Source organism: Mobula birostris, chromosome 10 (assembly GCF_030028105.1).
Source record: "Mobula birostris isolate sMobBir1 chromosome 10, sMobBir1.hap1, whole genome shotgun sequence".
Classification (NCBI taxonomy): domain Eukaryota; kingdom Metazoa; phylum Chordata; class Chondrichthyes; order Myliobatiformes; family Myliobatidae; genus Mobula; species Mobula birostris.
The window spans coordinates 125136133-125155782 of NC_092379.1; the positions used below are offsets into that span (position 1 = coordinate 125136133).

At 41.2% G+C, this 19650-nt stretch overlaps 1 protein-coding gene across 1 annotated transcript in view; it reads left to right on the forward strand.

Moving 5' to 3' along the window:
- atg4a (autophagy related 4A, cysteine peptidase) overlaps positions 1-19650 on the forward strand; it is a 57322-nt gene that overhangs the window by 13529 nt on the left and 24143 nt on the right. Inside the window, exons 4-6 of the mRNA XM_072270930.1 lie at positions 14535-14633; positions 17684-17785; positions 18982-19054. Of these exons, the coding sequence (XP_072127031.1) occupies positions 14535-14633; positions 17684-17785; positions 18982-19054 (274 nt within the window). The remainder of the gene's footprint in view (positions 1-14534; positions 14634-17683; positions 17786-18981; positions 19055-19650) is intronic.

The window sequence follows — 19650 nt, forward strand, 5'->3', positions numbered from 1 at the left end:
TTTTTCTGTGTTGTAAATTCCGTATCCTGTGTGGCCACCTGTAAGCACAGTCTGTTCGTTACTTGTACAAATCTACTTTAATATATGTCAATGATCTGCCTTAAGGTGAACACATTTACCTACATGTTCGACGTATTACTTTCTATTCCATCTTTTTAAAAGTGTTTTGAGAGAGATTAAAATTTGTGTTGAAATATTAAGGAATCTATGTTATGGAGTTTTACTTATTGGAAACTGGGCCAATCCTGTTTCTATAAGACCATAAGATATAGGGCAGTATTAGGCCAGTTGACCCATTGAGTCTGCTCTGCCATTTCATCGTGGCTGATCCAATTTACCTCTCGGCCCCAATCTCCCTCTTTCTCCCCATATCCATTCATGCCCTGACCAATCAAGAATCTGTCAAGCTCTGCCTTAAATCAACCTCTGTCAGGAAGGGCAGGTAGATGATAGGACAAAAATGAAGCCAACAGGGTGAGTACAAGTGTACTAGAGATGCAGAATCAAACAGCATAGTAAATACTGTCCTCAAAGTATGGTATCTCAATGCCCGGTGTATAAAAAATAGGTGGATAATCTTGTTGCAGTATGACAGGTTATCAGGTATGATGTTGTGGCCATCACTGAATTGTGGCTGAAGGATGGTTGTAGTTGGAGGCTGAATGTCCAAGGTTACACATTTTATTGGAGGGATAGGAAGGTAGACAGAGGGGGTGGCGAGGCTCTGTTGGTTAAAAAATGGCATCAAATCAGTAGAAAGATGTGGCATAGGATCAGATGACGTTGAATCGTTGTGGGTTGAGTTAAGAAACTCCAAGGGCAAGAGGACCTTGATGGCAGTTATGTATGGTCAGCTGGGATGTTGACCATAGATTACAATGGGAAACAGAAAAGGTGTGCCAAAAAGGCAATGTTATGATAATCATGTGAGATTTCAACGTGCAGGTCGATTGGGAAAATCAGGTTGGTAATGGAACTTGAGGTGTGAGTTTGTTGGATGCTCACGAGATGGCTTTTGAGAACAGTTTGTTGTTGAGCCTACTAGGGGGATCAGCTATACTGGATTGGCTGTTACGTAATGAACCGCAGGCGATTAGGGAGCTTAAGATTAAAAAAAACCCTCAAGAGGCAGTGATCACAATATTCCAAAAACGAAGAAATAGTCAAATGGCAAAATAGTACAACTGTGGCTAACAAGGGAAGTCAAAGCTGATGTGAAGGCAAAAGAGAGGGCATACAACAAAGCAAAAATAAGCAGGAAGATAGAGGATTGGGAAGCTTTTAAAAGCCAACAGAGAACAACTAAAAGAATCATTAGGAGGGAGAAGATGAAATATGAAAGCAAGCTGGCAAACAATATCAAAGTGGATCGTAAAAGCCTTTTCAAGTATGTAAAAAAAAAAGAGAGATGAGAGTGGATCTAACATCGCTAGAAAATGGAGGCTGGAGAAATAATAATGGGGAACAAATAGATGGCAGATGAACTAAGTGAGTATTTTGCATCAGTCTTCACTATGGAAGGCATTAGTAGTGTGCCAGATGTTGGAAGGGTGTGAAGGAAGAGGAACGAGTGCAGTTACTATTGCAAGGGAGAATATGCTCAAAAAGCTGAAAAACCTAAAGGCGCATAAGTCACACAGACCAGATGAACTGCATCCAAGCGTTCTGAAAGAGGTAGCGGAAGAGATTGTGGAGGCATTAGTAATGATCTTTCAAAAAACATTGGGCTCTGGTATGATGCCAGAGGACTGGAAAATTGCAAATGTCACTCCACTCTAAGAAAGGAGGAAGGCAGCAGAAAGTAAATTATAGACCAGTTAGCCTGATCACAGTGGTTGGGAAGATGTTGGAGTCAATCGTAAAGGATGAAGTTATGGATTCTTGGTGACACAGTCAGCATTGTTTCCTTAGGGAACATCTTCCCTGACGAACCTGTTGAAATTCTTTGATGAGATTACAAGTAGAATAGATAAAGGGGATGTAGTAGATGTTCTATATTTGGACTTTCTGAAGGCTTTTGGCAAGGTGCCACACATAAGGCTGCTTACCAAGTTAGGAGCCCATTACAAGAAAGTTATTGGCATATTTGAGCATTGGCTAATTGGTAGGAGGCTGTGAGTGGGAATTAAAGTATCCTTTTCTGGTTGGCTGCCAGTGACTAGTAGTGTTCTGTAGGGGTCGGTGTTGGGACCACTTCTTTTCATGCTGTATATCAATGATTTAGATGATGGAGTAGATAGCTTTGTTGCCAAGTTTGTAGATGATATGAAGATTGGTGGAGGGGCACGTAGTGTTGAGGAAACAGGAAGGCTGCAGAAGGACTTAGACAGATAGGAGAGTGGGCAAGAAAGTGACAAATGAAATACAATATTGGAAAATGCATGGTCATGCACTTTGAAGAATAAATGTGCAGACCATTTTCAAAATGGGGAGAAAATCCAAAAATCTGAGATGGAAAGGGACTTGGGAGCCCTTGTGCACAACACCCTAAAAGTTAACTTGCAGGTTGCATCGATGGTGAGGAAGGCAAATGCGATGTTAGCATTCATTTCAAGAGGACCAGAATACAAGAGCAGGAATGTGAAGCTGAGGTTTTATAAGACACTTTTGAGGCCTTTCCTTGAGTATTGTGAACAGTTTTGGACTCCTTATCTAAGAACACATATGCTGGCATTTGAGAGGGTTCAGAGGAGGTTCACAAGGATGTTTCCAGGAATGAGAGGCTTATCATATGAGGAGCGTTTGATGGTTCTGGGTCTGTACTCACTGGAATTTAGAGGATGAGGGGAGATCTCATTGAAAGTTGGAAGGCCTAGATAGAGTAGATGTGGAATGGATGCTGCCCGTGGTGGGGATGCGTCAGACAGGAGAGCACAACCTCAGGTTGCAGAGCATCTGTTTACAACAGAGAAGCGGAGAAATATCTTTAGCCAGAGGTTGGTGAATTTGTGGACTTCGTTGCTTCATGCAGCTGTGGAGGCCATGTCATTGGGTGTATTTAAGGCAGAGCTTGGTTAGGTTCTTGATTGGACACAGTATCAAAGGTTATGGGGAGAAAGCAGGGAGTGGGGCTGAGGAGGGAACTAGTTACAATAGTCCAAGAGAGGCCTTACCAGTATCTTATAACGTCTCAACATTACGTCCTTGCTTTTATATTCTAGTCCTCTTGAGATGAATGCAAACATTGCATTTGCCTTCCTCACCACAGACTCAACCTGCAAACTAACCTTTAGGGAATCCTGCACAAGGACTCCCAAGTCCCTTTGAACCTCATTTTTTTTGTATTTTCTCTCCATTTAGAAAATAGTCAACCCTTTCAATTCTTCTACCAAAGTACATGACCATGCACTTCCCAATACTGTATTCCATTTGCCGTTTCTCTGCCCATTCTCCTAATCTAAGTCCTTCCGTAGCGCCTCTACTTCCTCAAAACTACCTGCCCCTCCATCTATCTTTGTATCTTCTGTAAAGTTTGCAACAAAGCCATCAATTCCATCATCCAAATCATTGGCTTATATCGTAAAAAGAATCGGTCCCAACACAGATTCCTGTGGAGCACCACTAATCACTGGCAGCCAACCAGAATAGGCTCCCTTTATTTCCACTTTTTGCCTCCTGTCAATCAGCCCCTGCTTTATGCATGCTAGAATCTTTCCTGTAATACCATTGGCTTGTAGCTTGTTAAGCAGCCCCATGTCGGCACTTTGTCAAAGGTCTTCTGAATATCCAAATACACAACATCAACCAATTCTCCTTTGTCTATTCTGCTTGCTATATCTTCAAATAATTCCAACAGATCTGTCAGGCAAATTTTTCCATGCTGACTACAGCCTATTTTATCACGTGCCTCCAAGTACCTTGAAAGCACATCCTTAATAATTGACTCCAACACCTTCCCAGCCACTGAGGTCATAGTAACTGGCCTATAGTTTCTTTTCTTCTGCCTCGCTCCCTTTTTGAAGAAATGCTTGACATTTGCAATTTTCCAATCTTCTGAAAACATTCCAGAATCTGGTGATTCTTCAAAGATCATTCATAATGCCTCCACGATCTCTTCAGCTACATCTTTCAGAACTCTGAGATGTACACCATCTGGTCCAGGTGACTTATCTACCTTCAGACCTTTCAGTTGCTCAAGGACCTTCTCTGTAGTTATAGTAACTTCACACACTTCGAGTCCTGACCTGCAATTTCCATCATGCTGCTAGTGTCTTCCACCGTGAACACTGATGCAAAATACTTATTCAGTTCTTCTGCCATTTCGTTGTCCCCCATTATTTTCTCTCTAGCATCATTTTCCAGCAGTCCAATATTCACTCTCGCCTCTCTTTCACACTTAATGTATCTGAAGAAACTTTAGGTATCCTCTTTAATATTATTGGTTGGCTTACTTTTGTATTCTATCTTTACCTTCTTAATGACTTTTTTAGTTGCCTTGTGTTGGTTTTTAAAAGTTTCCCAATCCTCTAACTTCCGATTAATTTTTGCCCTATTATATGCTGTCCCTTTGGCTTTTATGTTGACTTTGACTTCTCTCGTTAGCTACGTTTGCATCATCTTTCCTTTGGAGTACTTCCTCTTTGGGATGTTTATATTTGGAATTGCTTCCAGAAATTCCAACCATTGCTGCTGTGCTGTGACTCTTGCCAGTCTTCTTTTTCAATAAATTCAGGCCAACTCCTCTCTCATGCCTCCCTTTACACTACTGTAATTATGATACATCTGACTTTAGCTTCTCCTTCTCAAATTTCAGGGTGAATTTGATTATATTATCATCACTTGCCCTTTAAGGTTGTTTTACCTTAAGCTCTCTAATTAGTTCTGGTTCATTGCACAACACCCAGTCTAGAAGAGCTGATTCTTTTGTGGACTCAACCATGAGTTGCTGTAAAAAGCCATGTTGTAGCCACTCTGTAAATTCGCCCCTCCTGTAATCCAGTGCAAATCTGATCTTCCCATTCTACCTGCATATTGCAGTCCCCATGACTATTGTAACATTGCCCTTTTGGCATGTATTTTCTATCTCATGCTGTAGCCCACATCTTACTGCTGTTTGGGCATCCCTCTGGGTCTTTTTACCCTTGCAGTTCCTTAGCTCCATCCACAATGATTCAACACCTCTTTCTAATGATTTGATTTCGTTTTTCACCAACAGAGCAATGCCATCCCCTTTGCCTTCCACCTGCCTGTCCTTTCGATAGAGTGTGTATCCTTGGACATTTAGCTCCCAGCTATAATCTTCTTTCAGCCATGATTCAGTGATGCCTGCAACATCATACCTGCCAACCTGCAACTGTGCTGCAAGTTCATCTACCTTATTCCGTGTGCTGCGCGCATTCAGATACAGCACCTTCAGTACTGTATTCACCTTTTCTGCTTTTGTCCACCTTTTACATTGCAACCCATCCTGTTGGCTGCAATTTTCCCCTGTCAACAGCCTCTTCTCACTATACATTGCCTCTGTTTGTAAACCAGTTATTTTATCTTGAGCACTATTATCCGCCTCTCCTACGATACTTCTTGCATTGAAGTATATGCAGCTGAAGACACTAGTCCCATCCTGCTCAACCTTTTGATTCCTAAACTTGTCTGAGGTCTTACCAACATCTGCCTCCGTGACCTTTCCACTGACTGTTCTGATACTCCGGTTCCCCACCCCCGGCAACTCTAGTTCAAACCCCACCGGGCAGATTTAGCAAACCTTCCCACTAGGATATTAATCCCCCTCCAGTTCAGGTGCAAGCTGTCCCTTCTGTACAAGTCCCACCTTCCTTGGAGAGAGCCCAATGATCAAAAAATCTTGTGCCCTCCCTCCTAGACCAACTCCTTAGCCATGTATTAAACTGTATAATCTTCCTAGTTCTCGATCGCTAACACGTTCAAATGAAACCTTCTAGCCAGCTGGATATGACATTAATCTGACAATTGATTTCCTGCCCATGATATTGTTTCGAGTATCTTGGTAACAGTGTAGTCTTAAAACTAACGCAACTAGTTTGGGCTGCATCATCTGTCATTCAGTTTACTAGGTTCCAAAAAGCCTGCAGAAATATATTTTTCAACAAGTTTATTTTTGTTTTCTTGGCCTAGTGGATTGCCCCAATGGCTCACTGTATTTTTTCTCTCTGTCCTCTGCAAATTCATTTTTATCAAAAATGAACCTGGGATTTAGAATGCTCATATGTAAGCTACCTGGGATTTTGCATAATTTATGATTTCTATACCTGCCATTGAATTAAATTAAATCTCAAACCAATACAGAAGATATCAAATAGAACAGAAATTGCTGGAGGAACTCAGCAGGCCAGGCAGTATCTATGAAAAAGAGCATAGTTGGCTTTTTGGGCCGAGAGCCTTCATCAGGACTGGAAGGACAGGAAGAAGTCAGAATAAGAAGGTGGGGGGAGGGGAGGAAGAAGTACAAGATGGCAAGTGATAGGTGAAACCGGGAGGGGGAAGGGGGTGAAATAAATCAGGGATCCCCAACCTTTTTTGCACCGTGGACTGGTTGAATATTGACAATATTCTTGCGGACCGGCTGACCGTGGGTGGGGGTGTTCAAGTAGGGTTGCCAACTTTCTCACTCCCAAATAAGGGACAAAAGTAGCAGTCAAATACGGGACACTTGTGTTTACTCCGAGAAAGACTACCATGACCATGAAGCCTTGTGTGGGCACCTGTGTGCGCATGCGTGTACATGCCGATTTTTTTCTACAAATCGGTTTTGGCTTAATCTTCCTGATTCTGTTAAGTGAAACTACACTATACATACATTATTCCTACTTAATATAGGCTGTGTATTTATCATATCATTCCTGCTTTTACTATATGTTAGTGTTATTTTAGGTTTTATGTGTTATTTGGTGGGTTATTTCAAGTTCAACAGTGCTTGACAGGGAATGAGGAAAGGTGCAGCTGACTCATATCGTTTCATATTATTTCAAGAGAAGGTATTGCTCCTCCATCCTGAGTGTGAGGTGACCATGGACTGACATGTTGGAATGGGGATTGGAAGTAGAATTGAAATGGGTGACCACTGGGAGATCCCACTTTTTGTGGTGGACAGAGCGTAGGTGCTCGGCGAAGTGGTCTCCTAATCTATGTCGGGTCTCACTGATATACAGGAGGCCACACTGGAAACATTGAATACAATAGATGGCCAAACAGACTTACGGGTGAAGTGTCACCTCACCTGGAAGGACTGTTTGTGATCCTGAATAGTAGTGAGGGAGGACGTATTGGGGCAGATGTGGCACTTCTTCTGCTTGCAAGGATAAGTACCAGGAGAGAGATCAGTGGGGAGGGACGAGTGGACAAGGGACGCGCGTAGGGAGCAATCCTTGCAGAAAGCAGGAAGTGGTGGGGGGGAGGGAAAGATGTGCTTGGTGGTTGGATCCCATTGGGGATGGCAGAAGTTACGGACAATTATTTGCTGGACATGCAGGCTGGTGGGGTGGTAGGTGAGGACAGGAGGAACCCTATCCCTGGTGTGGCAGCGGGAGGATGGGGTGAGGGCAGCATTGATGGTGGAGGAAGGGAATCCCTTTTCTTTGAAGAAGGAGGACATCGAAGTTGGTCTGGAATGAAAAGTCTCTTCTTGAGAGCAGATGTGGTGGAGACGGAGGAACTGAAAAAAGGGGATGGCATTTTTACAAGTGACAGGGTGGAAAGAAGTGTAGTCCAAATAGCTGTGAGAGTCAGAGGGTTTATAAAAGATATCAGTAGATAAACTGTCTCCAGTGATGCAGACAGAGAGACTGAGAAAGAAGAGAGAGGTGTCGGAAATGGTCCAAGTAAATTTAAGGTTAATGTTCACTAGGTCAGTTGTGGAGTTTGTTTCACATTATGCAAATGAAGTCATTGACAGGAGGAGTGACATTTGATAATGATTACTTCTGGGCTGTTTTGCAATACTCTAAAGATTCATCCAGCAGGTAAACTGCCTTTCCCCCCCTCAATCCATTGTAGCCACCTCCAGCATTTTCAAGCCGATGAAAACATGAATCCTAGGCCCTGATCTGCCTTTTTCCAGGTTATGTTGACCTGTTTTTTACCCTTTTCCTCCCTAATTGATTTGAATGCAGAGATATGGTTACAATTATTGGTGGTGTTACACACCAGCAGCAATATATATGAAATTGAGTCGGGTTTTTATAAATAAACAATGAAATTTATTAACCTCTACTCAAAAACATAGAAAAGTAAACAAACGACTAACTGAGACAGAAGTTAACTGTTATGCGTCTATAGTTATCAAACAGTCGAACATAGAGACAATTCTTAACAGATCTTACTCAAACACAGTCTTAAGGTGGTAGTTCAAAGAGTCCAAGTGATTTATGAAATAAGTTAGAGGAGAGACTTCCCGTACCAGCGATGAAGAAAAGATGAAACTGCTGATGCAGATCCCAGCCGAGAAATGCCTTGTCCAAAGAGATCACGAAGAATAAAATTTCTCACAGTAACTGACCTTTCACCGGAGGTGGTCACCACACAACACCCAAGACCATGCAGGGGTTAACCAAAAGTGTGTGCCACAATACCCGTACGAACCATACCAAATGTCAATCACTGAACGCCATTGATTTCTTGGGTTCACATGAAGCTGGCAATTCTTCACTCTCTCTCTCTTTCCTTCTTCGATTACGTAACCACTGACTGTGACTACCCAACAAAACAACTACGCAACAAACTGCAGTCTCCCCTTTTATACGGGTTGGAACATGCCATCACGTGATATCACAGTACCCCACTATCACGACAATTACATCATGCCAATATCACGAGATAATTACATCATGCTCACGGGATACTCACGGGACAGGTAACAGTGGTGATCATTTGAAACTGAGATGAAGGACAATGAATCTCTGGAAATTATCCACTGAAAGGTTTTTGACGCTAGATAATTGGGTACATATAAAGTGAGAGCTGGTGAAATTTGGAAATATCAAGGAATTAAGGCTCGGAAAAACTACAGCTGAAGCGATGAGGCCTAGGGCAGATCAGCTGTGATCATATTGAATGGCAGCACAGGTTTGAAGAGCGAGGTCTCCCGCTCTTGCCCTTATTTTCTAATATTCCCATATTCCTGATGGTATGCTAATCCTCACCATTTCTGCAAAGCCCTACTTCTGTTTTAAAAGTGTCAAGCAAATGTGATATCATCCTTGTACACTCTTCTCTCACCTCGATTATTACAGTTTCACCCAAAACACAATTGAATTTTTCAGCAAAGTACAGACATCTGAAGTAGTCTATGGATGCGTCACTGATGTGTCCATCTAGTGCACCCGTTGGGAACAGCAGTTCCCTACATTATTATTGTTAGTTAGCTATTGTGTAATCCATCATCAACAACTATTATACATGTAAGGGGGGTTTCGACTTTTATGTTACTGCGGAGGCTAATTAAAATGGCGTCTTTGTTATGTTAATCTGGGGAATGCGGCTTTGTTGTGTTAAACGCTGAGAAAGTTTGCGCTAGCAGTTTGTTTTTGCTTTAGAGTGTGATAAGAGAGTGCTATTAACCAATTGGGATAGTTGTTATGGTTTTGGTCTATTTGAAGATACTGTATGTGTGAGGTTTTGGGGCAGAAGGCGGGAGAGCGAGACAGAGGATGGACCAGGTGCTGTGAGTCCGCTAACGGGGTCGGACCCCGAGCGGGCGTTCGGCGAGGAGACGGAGACGGACTCGTGTGGAGCGTCTGGTCAACCACCGTTGTTGGTCCCAGGCGGCCGGTCGAGGTGGTCCGAGGGGGTCGCAGGGTGAAGAAGAAGGTCCTTGAGCTCCAACGGTTTTTGTGCACGAAGAGATTGAACTTTGATAAATGTGGCGCCTTTTATTTTCCTTTTATATTTTATTCTCTTTTAATTATATAGTTCCAGTAATATCTATAAACTGTAAATCATTTAATTGCATCTGGTATATTGTCTGTTATTTGGGCGGGCTGGGGTACCTCACACAGCATCCATACAAACGAATTACCCAGTTTGCCGGGGCCGAGGCTGTTTCCCTAGACGACAACGAGCCGAGCGACCCTGAGGGTGGCCGGGGGGGCTACATACATTTTGGTCATTGAAGAAAGTAAAGGCCAAATCTGACCATAAAAGTTGCAATCCTATCTCACAGTCCATCAAAAGGTAGCAATGTTAGCCTGGAATATTGAACACAGGAGTTATTGAATTCAAGTTAGAGACAATTAAGAGACTCTTTAGATTGACACATGGATGAAAAAAAATGGAGGGCTATGTTGAGGAAAGTGCTAGATTGATCTTGGAGTACGTTAAAAGGTTAGCACAACATTGTGGGCTGCGAGGTCTGTCCTGTGCTCTATGGTCTATGTTCTATGTTCTAAATGTTTACATAATAATAACCAAAGTAGAATCGGGCAGCACATTCCTAATTACTAGCCACGTAATGAGCAGCTTTCCTTACTACACCATGCATTTCTTGTCAATTACCAGTTATATAAGTTATATAAAGTTTATACATTTTTTTTAAAGTTTATACATATAAACTTTGTGAATCAGAACAATATTTCCTGATGAGGCTAAGATGGACAGGGAAAAAAAGTTCTGAGGAAGAGATTCACTGAAGTGTTGTGCCGGCCTCAGCATCCAGTACATCATTTTCTGCCGTTTTCCCCAGCTCCAATGCATTCTCACCACTATTCACATCTTCACCTCTCATACCCTTTTTGCTTTCCACAGGGACCATTCCCTTTGGGTCTCTTGGGGCCATTCATCCCTCCCCCACCCCCAGCATTTCCCATTCCTAGCACTTTCCTGTGCAACCAAAGAGGTAACAACAGCTGTCCCTTTCCCTCCTCCATCACCACCATGCAGGGATCCAAATATCCCTTCCAAGTCAGGCAGAACTCCTTCTTCATCTCTTCCAGCGTGGTCTACTGCATTCAGTACTCATAGAAACATAGAAACATAGAAAATAGGTGCAGGAGTAGGCCATTCGGCCCTTCGAGCCTGCACCGCCATTTATTATGATCATGGCTGATCATCCAACTCAGAACCCTGCCCCAGCCTTCCCTCCATACCCCCTGATCCCTGTAGCCACAAGGGCCATATCTAACTCCCTCTTAAATATAGCCAATGAACTGGCCTCAACTGTTTCCTGTGGCAGAGAATTCCACAGATTCACCACTCTCTGTGTGAAGAAGTTTCTCCTAATCTCGGTCCTAAAAGGCTTCCCTTTTATCCTCAAACTGTGAACCCTCATTCTGGACTTCCCCAACATCGGGAACAATCTTCCTGCATCTAGCCTGTCCAATCCCTTTAGGATTTTATACGTTTCAGTCAGATCCCCCCTCAATCTTCTAAATTCCAACGAGTACAAGCCCAGTTCATCCAGTCTTTCTTCATATGAAAGTCCTGCCATCCCAGGAATCAATCTGGTGAACCTTCTTTGCACTCCCTCTATGGCAAGAATGTCTTTCCTCAGATTAGGGGACCAAAACTGCACACAATACTCCAGGTGTGGTCTCACCAAGGCCTTGTACAACTGCAGTAGTACCTCCCTGCTCCTGTACTCGAATCCTCTCGCGATAAATGCCAGCATACCATTCGCCTTTTTCACCGCCTGCTGTACCTGCATGCCCACTTTCAATGCCTGGTGTATAATGACACCCAGGTCTCGTTGCACCTCCCCTTTTCCTAATCGGCCACCATTCAGATAATAATCTGTTTTCCTATTTTTGCCACCAAAGTGGATGACTTCACATTTATCCACATTAAATTGCATCTGCCATGAATTTGCCCACTCACCCAACCTATCCAAGTCACTCTGCATCCTCTTAGCATCCTCCTCACAGCTAACACTGCCACCCAGCTTCATGTCATCCGCAAACTTGGAGATGCTGCATTTAATTCCCTCATCCAAGTCATTAATATATATTGTAAACAACTGGGGTCCCAGCACTGAGCCTTGCGGTACCCCACTAGTCACTGCCTGCCATTCTGAAAAGGTCCCGTTTATTCCCACTCTTTGCTTCCTGTCTGCTAACCAATTCTCTATCCACATCAATACCTTACCCCCAATACTGTGTGCTTTAAGTTTGCACACTAATCTGTGTGGGACCTTGTCAAGAGCCTTTTGAAAATCCAAATATACCACATCCACTGGTTCTCCCCTATCCACTCTACTAGTTACATCCTCAAAAAATTCTATGAGATTCGTCAGACATGATTTTCCTTTCACAAATCCATGCTGACTTTGTCTGATGATTTCACCGCTTTCCAAATGTGCTGTTATCACATCTTTGATAACTGACTCCAGCAGTTTCTCCACCACCGACGTTAGGCTAACCAGTCTATAATTTCCCAGTTTCTCTCTCCCTCCTTTTTTAAAAAGTGGGGTTACATTAGCCACCCTCCAATCCTCAGGAACTAGTCCAGAATCTAACGAGTTTTGAAAAATTATCACTAATGCATCCACTATTTCTTGGGCCACTTCCCTAAGCACTCTGGGATGCAGACCATCTGGCCCTGGGGATTTATCTGCCTTCAATCCCTTCAATTTACCTAACACCACTTCCCTACTAACGTGTATTTCGCTCAGTTCCTCCATCTCACTGGACCCTCTGTCCCCTACTATTTCTGGAAGATTATTTATGTCCTCCTTAGTGAAGACAGAACCAAAGTAGTTATTCAATTGGTCTGCCATGTCCTTGTTCATGATCAATTCACCTGTTTCTGTCTGTAAGGGACTTACATTTGTCTTAACCAGTCTTTTTCTTTTCACATATCTCTAAAAGCTTTTACAGTCAGTTTTTATGTTCCCTGCCAGTTTTCTCTCATAATCTTTTTTCCCTTTCCTAATTAAGCCCTTTGTTCTCCTCTGCTGGACTCTGAATTTCTCCCAGTCCTCAGGTGAGCTGCTTTTTCTGGCTAATTTGTATGCTTCTTCTTTGGAATTGATACTATCCCTAATTTCCCTTTTTAGCCACAGGTGCACTACCTTCCCTGATTTATTCTTTTGCCAAACTGGGATGAACAATTGTTGTAGTTCATCCATGCGATTTTTAAATGTTTGCATTGCATATCCACCGTCAACCCTTTAAGTGTCATTTGCCGGTATATCTTAGCTAATTCAAGTCTCATACCTTCAAAGTTACCCCTCTTTAAGTTCAGAACCTTTGTTTCTGAATTAACTATGTCACTCTCCATCTTAATGAAGAATTCCACCATATTATGGTCACTGTTACCCAAGGGGCCTCTCACGACAAGATGTACCCTCATGATGTTCCCTCCTTTACTTTGGTGAAACCAAGCCTAGACTTGGTCACTGTGCACCTGTCTGGCCTGTCCACAAGCCTAGGCTGTGCAGTGCACCTGGGCTCTGTCTACAAAGGTCATTTTGCCCTTCTAGTTGGGATAAAATTAAGATTAGCTTTATTTGTCATATATGTATTGAAACATTGAAACATAGAGTGACATGTGTGTTGTTTTGTGTCTGAGAATGTGTTGGGATCAGCCTGCCAGTGTCGCCATGCTTCTGGCACAAATATACCATGCCCATAACTCACTAACCCTACCTTGCACATCTTCGGAATGTGGGAGGAAACCATGTGCTGACGGGGAGATCGTACAAATTCCTTACAGGCAGCGGTGGGAATTAAACCCGGATTTCCGGTCACTGGTGCTGTAAAGCATTAAGCTAGCCGCTGTGCTACTGTGCCATCATAGTGTTTGCTTGATATTGTAACTCTCCTCCACAATCCCACTCTGACCTTCTTTCCTTAGTTTTCTCCATTGCTACGGCCAAACACAAGTTGGAGGATCGACATCTTCCATTCTATTTGGGTAGCTTGCAACTCATTGAATTTCAGTAGATTGACACCTCCAGTCCTCTCTTCCCAAGTATACTCACATCTCCACCTAGTTTACTACTCACTCTTTTCACCTTTCCTAATCCTTTCCATCTGGTTCCATCTACCCATTATCGACTGCCCCATTGGGTTCCACCTGAAACCTACGAGCTTCTATAATCCCCTTGTACTGCTAGAAGCTGGCAATCTTTCCTGTTCCTTCTTCATACTGATGTGGTATCTTGACCCAAGGCATTGACTTCCACCTTATGCCTCCACTGTTGCTGTTTGTCCTGATGAGTTTCTCCAGCATTTCTGTTTGTTAATTCAGATTCCAGCACCTGCACTGTCTTTTATCTTCAGAACAGCCAAATGTCATACTCCTGCTCCTATTGCATTAACCCTTCAACTAATGGCAGTAGTCTCTGCTCTGCTCTGTGTAAAGCCATCAATATTTACTGCACCTCTCATCAAATCTGCACCTTGTATCTGTTTATAGTTGAATATTTCTGGATTACTTTGATTTTTTTCTCCACAAATAAAAAAGGGAAAAGAAATATATGAAAATATTTGAAATTCAAACCACATTTGTGGAAAAATTACACAATCATATGCATAATGTATATATTATGGCAATAATTTTTTTTGAAAAAGTAGAATATTTACATCTGCTGAAGCTGTATAGTAAATTCTCCTCTTTTGTTTACACAGGGGGGACTGGTCCTTCTTCCGATACTGGCTGGGGGTGTATGTTACGCTGTGGGCAGATGATTCTGGCACAAGCATTGATATGCAAGCACCTGGGGATAGGTATGGTGATATTATAATATCTTATTACTGTTGCGGCTAGTAGGTGTAACAATCACTGCAATTGGATCCTTAACTTCCTCGTCGAGGGACCACAGTCAGTGTGGATTAGAAATAGCGTCTCCGCCTTCACTGACAATCAACATAGGCACAGCTCAGATACCAGCATCTATAAATTCACTGATGACACAACTTTTGTTGGCATAATCTCAAATGATGATGAGGATGTGTATAGGAGAGAGCTAGATCAGCTGGTTGAGTGGTGTCACAACAACAGGCTTGCACTTGGTGTCAGTAAGACCAAGGAATTGATTGGTTACTTCAGGAAAGAGAAGTTGAAGGAACACGTACCAGTCCTCTTCAAGGGGTCAGTACTGGAAAGGCTGAGCAGTTTCAAGTTCCTAGTCTCTAAATATCTATCTTAGGCCCAAATATATTGATGTAATTATGAAGAAAGTACACTAGGGGCTATGTTTCATTTGGAGTTTGAGGAGATTTTGTATGTCACCAAAAAATCTAGCAAATTTCTCATAGAGTTGATGTTTGAAATAATAGGTGATTTATTAAAAGCTGGTCAAAGTTGATCTACCTGAGCAATTTGGTACAGATTTTGCATTTTCAGTTGGTGAAATTACCAGTAATTTACAGAATGGTGACTACAGAAAGACTTAATTAAGAAGCAGACTAGGACAATTACAGAAAAAAAATGATTATCCACAGGTCTAGCAATAAATCCAATTTTCTATTACAACAATGATTAACATAATCAGTTAAATTCCTGAAACTTGTGTCATCACTGTGATATTCCATATCTCTATTTAATCCAATTTTCTATTAACAATAGGTGCACATGATAATATAATTAGATACATTAATGAAACTTGGGTGTCATCACTGTTGTTTTCCATGTCACTATTTAATCCAGTTTTCTATTACAACAATGGGTGCAGACTATAATATAATCAGATCAATTCCTGAAACTTTGGTATTCCATATCTCAGCTTAATCCAATTTTCTTTGAACAACAGGTGCATGTGATAATATAATTAGATAAATTCCTGAAACCTGAGTGTCATTGCTGTTGTATTCCATGTCTCTACTGTTAACCTTTGTCTACAGTATTTACTAGTTATTTTCCCTCACTACTCTTTCCGGCTAATGCACAAGATCAGAAAAGGCTGCAGAAGGTTGTAAACTGAACTAACTCCACCATGGTTACTAGCCTCCCCACCATCAAACATATCTTTAAAAAGCAATGCCTGAAGAAGGTGCCATCTATCATTAAATACCCCCACCATCCAGGATGTACCTTCTTCACTTTGCTACTACCATCGTGGAGGAGGTACAGGAGTCCAAAGGCACATACTCAATATTTTAGAAACAGCTTCTTCCCCCTCAGCTGTCAGATTTTTGAATGGACTGTGAACTTATGAAAATTTCCTCACTATTTTGCTTCCTTTTTGCACTAAATGTTTTTTAATATTATTGTAATCTATTGTAACTTTTACTGTATTTCATTGTGCTGATGGCACAAGACAGCAAATTTCATGATATATGGCAGTGATAATAAACTTCACTCTGATTTTAATTCTTTATTTCAAAAAGCAAACATATATGGAGGCCTGGTAATAGAGTCTCTCCTAACTGAAAGTACACTAAGTTTTTTTAATATATTCTTTAAGTACAAAGATAGCAGCCGGTGATTAAGTACAATTTCAATAGTTTGTAGTGCAGAGTTGACTTTAATGATTGGTCAAGTGGCAAATGGTTCCACAGAATTACATAACATACAATGGGAGCATGTTTCAGCTGATAAGACCAACTCTGAATATTCAAACATGTTTGTGGAGGTAATTCATATGGATGTTATAAATGTTTCTGAGCTATAAAAAAATCTAGGTATTCAAAGTATTCCTTCTTCATCACAGTATTGAGGGTTGGTACTCTAGATACACAAACATCTTAATTATTGATTAATAAAACAAAAAACGCCTGTGACCATAGTTGTATACTATGTGGCATAATAGTCAGTCTGAAACCTTCCTTATTTTCAGTCACAATGATACAAAATACCTTAGCTGAAGACGTTGGTGTCAGATTTGATGTAAACCTATTAACACAGCCCTATTGTCAGTACATTTGGCTGTTGCATATGAGAATATCTTGTGATTGTGTTTTATCAAACCATTCTGTTATGTAGCCTGTTCTCTTCACAATCTGTGCTGTTTGTTTGTGCAGCTGCACTTGGGAGGGTTGTTTCTTATTGTATTAAATGGTGATTACTAAAATGTAATTCCTGAGTATAGCTGCGACTTCCTAACAAAAACCTGAACAACGTAAAAGTTAACCAATGACACTCTAAACTTCAGGACTTCTCCTTTCACACCAGAGCCACTGCTCTTTTTGTCCCTATCTCTTGCTTGGGGTCCTGATTTTCTGTGCTATACAACTCTATGATTGTTTGACCTTTCAGAGTGTATATTAATTCCCCAACAGCTGATTTTGACCATCAACTTTTACTCAATTTCTTCCCCATCCATCTATTCTATTACTGCACCATTAACACTTTTAAAGGTAAGTATTTATTCCAACTGTAACTAATATAAATACCACTAGAAAACCATTAAGTCTTGTGCTGTACAACACATCTTTCTTTAGTAAATCATGGTAATGACTGATATCTATATTATTACACTGGCTGAGTTATAAGTATCTCTACTCAACATATTGTGAAAACTACTGCTTTCCCTGGGTTGCTTCTATGTAAAAATATTAAGTTGTTTCATTAAATTGATTTGTAATGTGTTAACGTAGCAGTTAATTCAGGAGTGTGTGAATGCCTCGTCTGATTTTAATAAAGCTTCATCAATGCTTGCAGTCAAGTAATTCCTCTCAACAATGTTGTTTACTTATCTTGCTTAAACAGAATGACTGAAACAAGCAAGTATTTTCATTAATATGTGGCAAGATACTAATACTTTTAAAGTTATTTCAAACTGTCTTTCATATAAATATGCATTCATTAGTTGGTTAATTGAAATGTTTTGATGCAGATTGGCGATGGGAGAAAGGCAAATGGCAGCCAGAGCCTTATTACCGGATTCTGCAGTGTTTTCTGGACAGAAAGGATAGTTGTTATTCGATTCATCAAATGGGTAAGGAAGATGTGATGGATTAAACACCAGTAAAACCACTGCTAACAATTGGCTGTGCATTTGCAGCATTGTGCCATACACATATAGAAAATGGTGCAGAAATAAACTATAGTTGTAACAGTATGTCTTAATTCTCATCTAAGTAGAAAATTTCAGGCAGATAGTGCCTTGGCTTTGGACTCTAAGATATTGCAAATTCAGAAAGTGTGCCATTTCCCCATGCTGTACCTGTTACGGAGATGGTGGCAATGGCATTACAGGTTTGTTAGATATTGCACGCTGAACAGCTAGAGACAGCAGCACCAATGATCTACCGTCTGTATCCTTAACTTCAGGTATTGGTGAGTTGATGTTTTGTTTTACTTGTGATAGCTCAGCAAGTGATTTTTACTCTCAAGTCTGTTAGAATGTTGAAAGTTGCCTATAATTTGTATCTGAAGCAGAATCTATTTTGATTTAAAAATACAAATCTTGCAGATAAGATAAGAAAATTAAGTATTTTAGAGCATTGATTGTAGCCAGGTAGAGGAAAACACAATTTTTATGTTAAATGCCTTCTCCCTCCCCTGCCTTCTCTCTCCATCCCCCCGCTCTCCCTCCCCCCCTTTTCCTCCTCTCTTGCCCCCTCTCTATACTGCTTATGATGATATACTTGCTAACCCAGATCCCCTTCCTCCAGCCATGGTGGAAAGATGAGTCTGAATGTCATTTAAGGCTTAAATTTTGAAAAAATGTCTCTCTGGTCAATGTGAAAATGAGATATTTAAATGTATCTTTGCAAGTTGTGCAACAATGCTTAACTGGCTAATTTTTAAATTCTGTGTTTCAGTAAGTAAAGCCAAATTGTTTGATTTTAGAAAAATAGAGCAGCTGACCCGAGTGAGGGACTGAGCCTAACAGAGCCAATGGTACTAAATGAAAATTAGTACTAGATGCTAATTTTATACTAATTTTCAGACCAGAAATGAGATGGGCAGAGAGGGAGAGCAGGGAGACCAGACAATTCTCTTTGGATTGGATAACCAAAGAATGTATGGTGCTACCAAAATGTTATAAACTAGCTGCTTTAATTTGAGCCTTGTTGCATTGTCGCTGTTCATTCAAATGACTTGGCTTTCTAGCAAAATGTTATTGTTATGCACTCTTATGATTGTCCTGAGTGAATTCTAACTCTTCCAATCTTCTCTTTTTAACAGCTCAGATGGGAGTGGGAGAGGGCAAATCTGTAGGGGAATGGTATGGACCCAACACAGTGGCTCAAGTACTCAAGTAAGTGAAGAATGAAAAGTTCCAGACATTCTTCTTGATTTTAATTTCTATTTTAATGTCTATTTTTTCTGTGTTACTTTTTGTGATTGAGACATTTGGGTATACACTGTAGGTGGGGAAGGGTATGTTTTTAGTGAAGGAACTGGAAATGGCAAGAAGTTACATACTTGGAAACAGTTTTCCATTCATTGGCTGGCTACTGTGAAAGCTACAGTGTTATAGAGTACTATGGTACAGAAACAGGTCCTTCAACCTCTGGTCTTTTAGTCTGGTCTTTCGCTTAGTCCTTTCTACCTGCACCTGGACCATAGCCCCCCAAACCTCTGCCATTCAGGTGCTTATCCAAACTTCTCTTAAATGTTACAATTGAATCCAAATCTACCACTTCTACCACTCACTGAAATTCTTCTAAATTCCAGCGAGAACAGGCCCAGAACCATCAAATGTTCCACATATGATAACCCTTTCATTCCTGGAATCATCCTTCTGAACTTCCGCTGAACCCTCTCCAATGCCAGCACACCCAGCACATGCAGCACATCTTTTCATAGATAAGGAGCCAAAACGGTTCACAATAATCAAGGTGAGGTCTCACT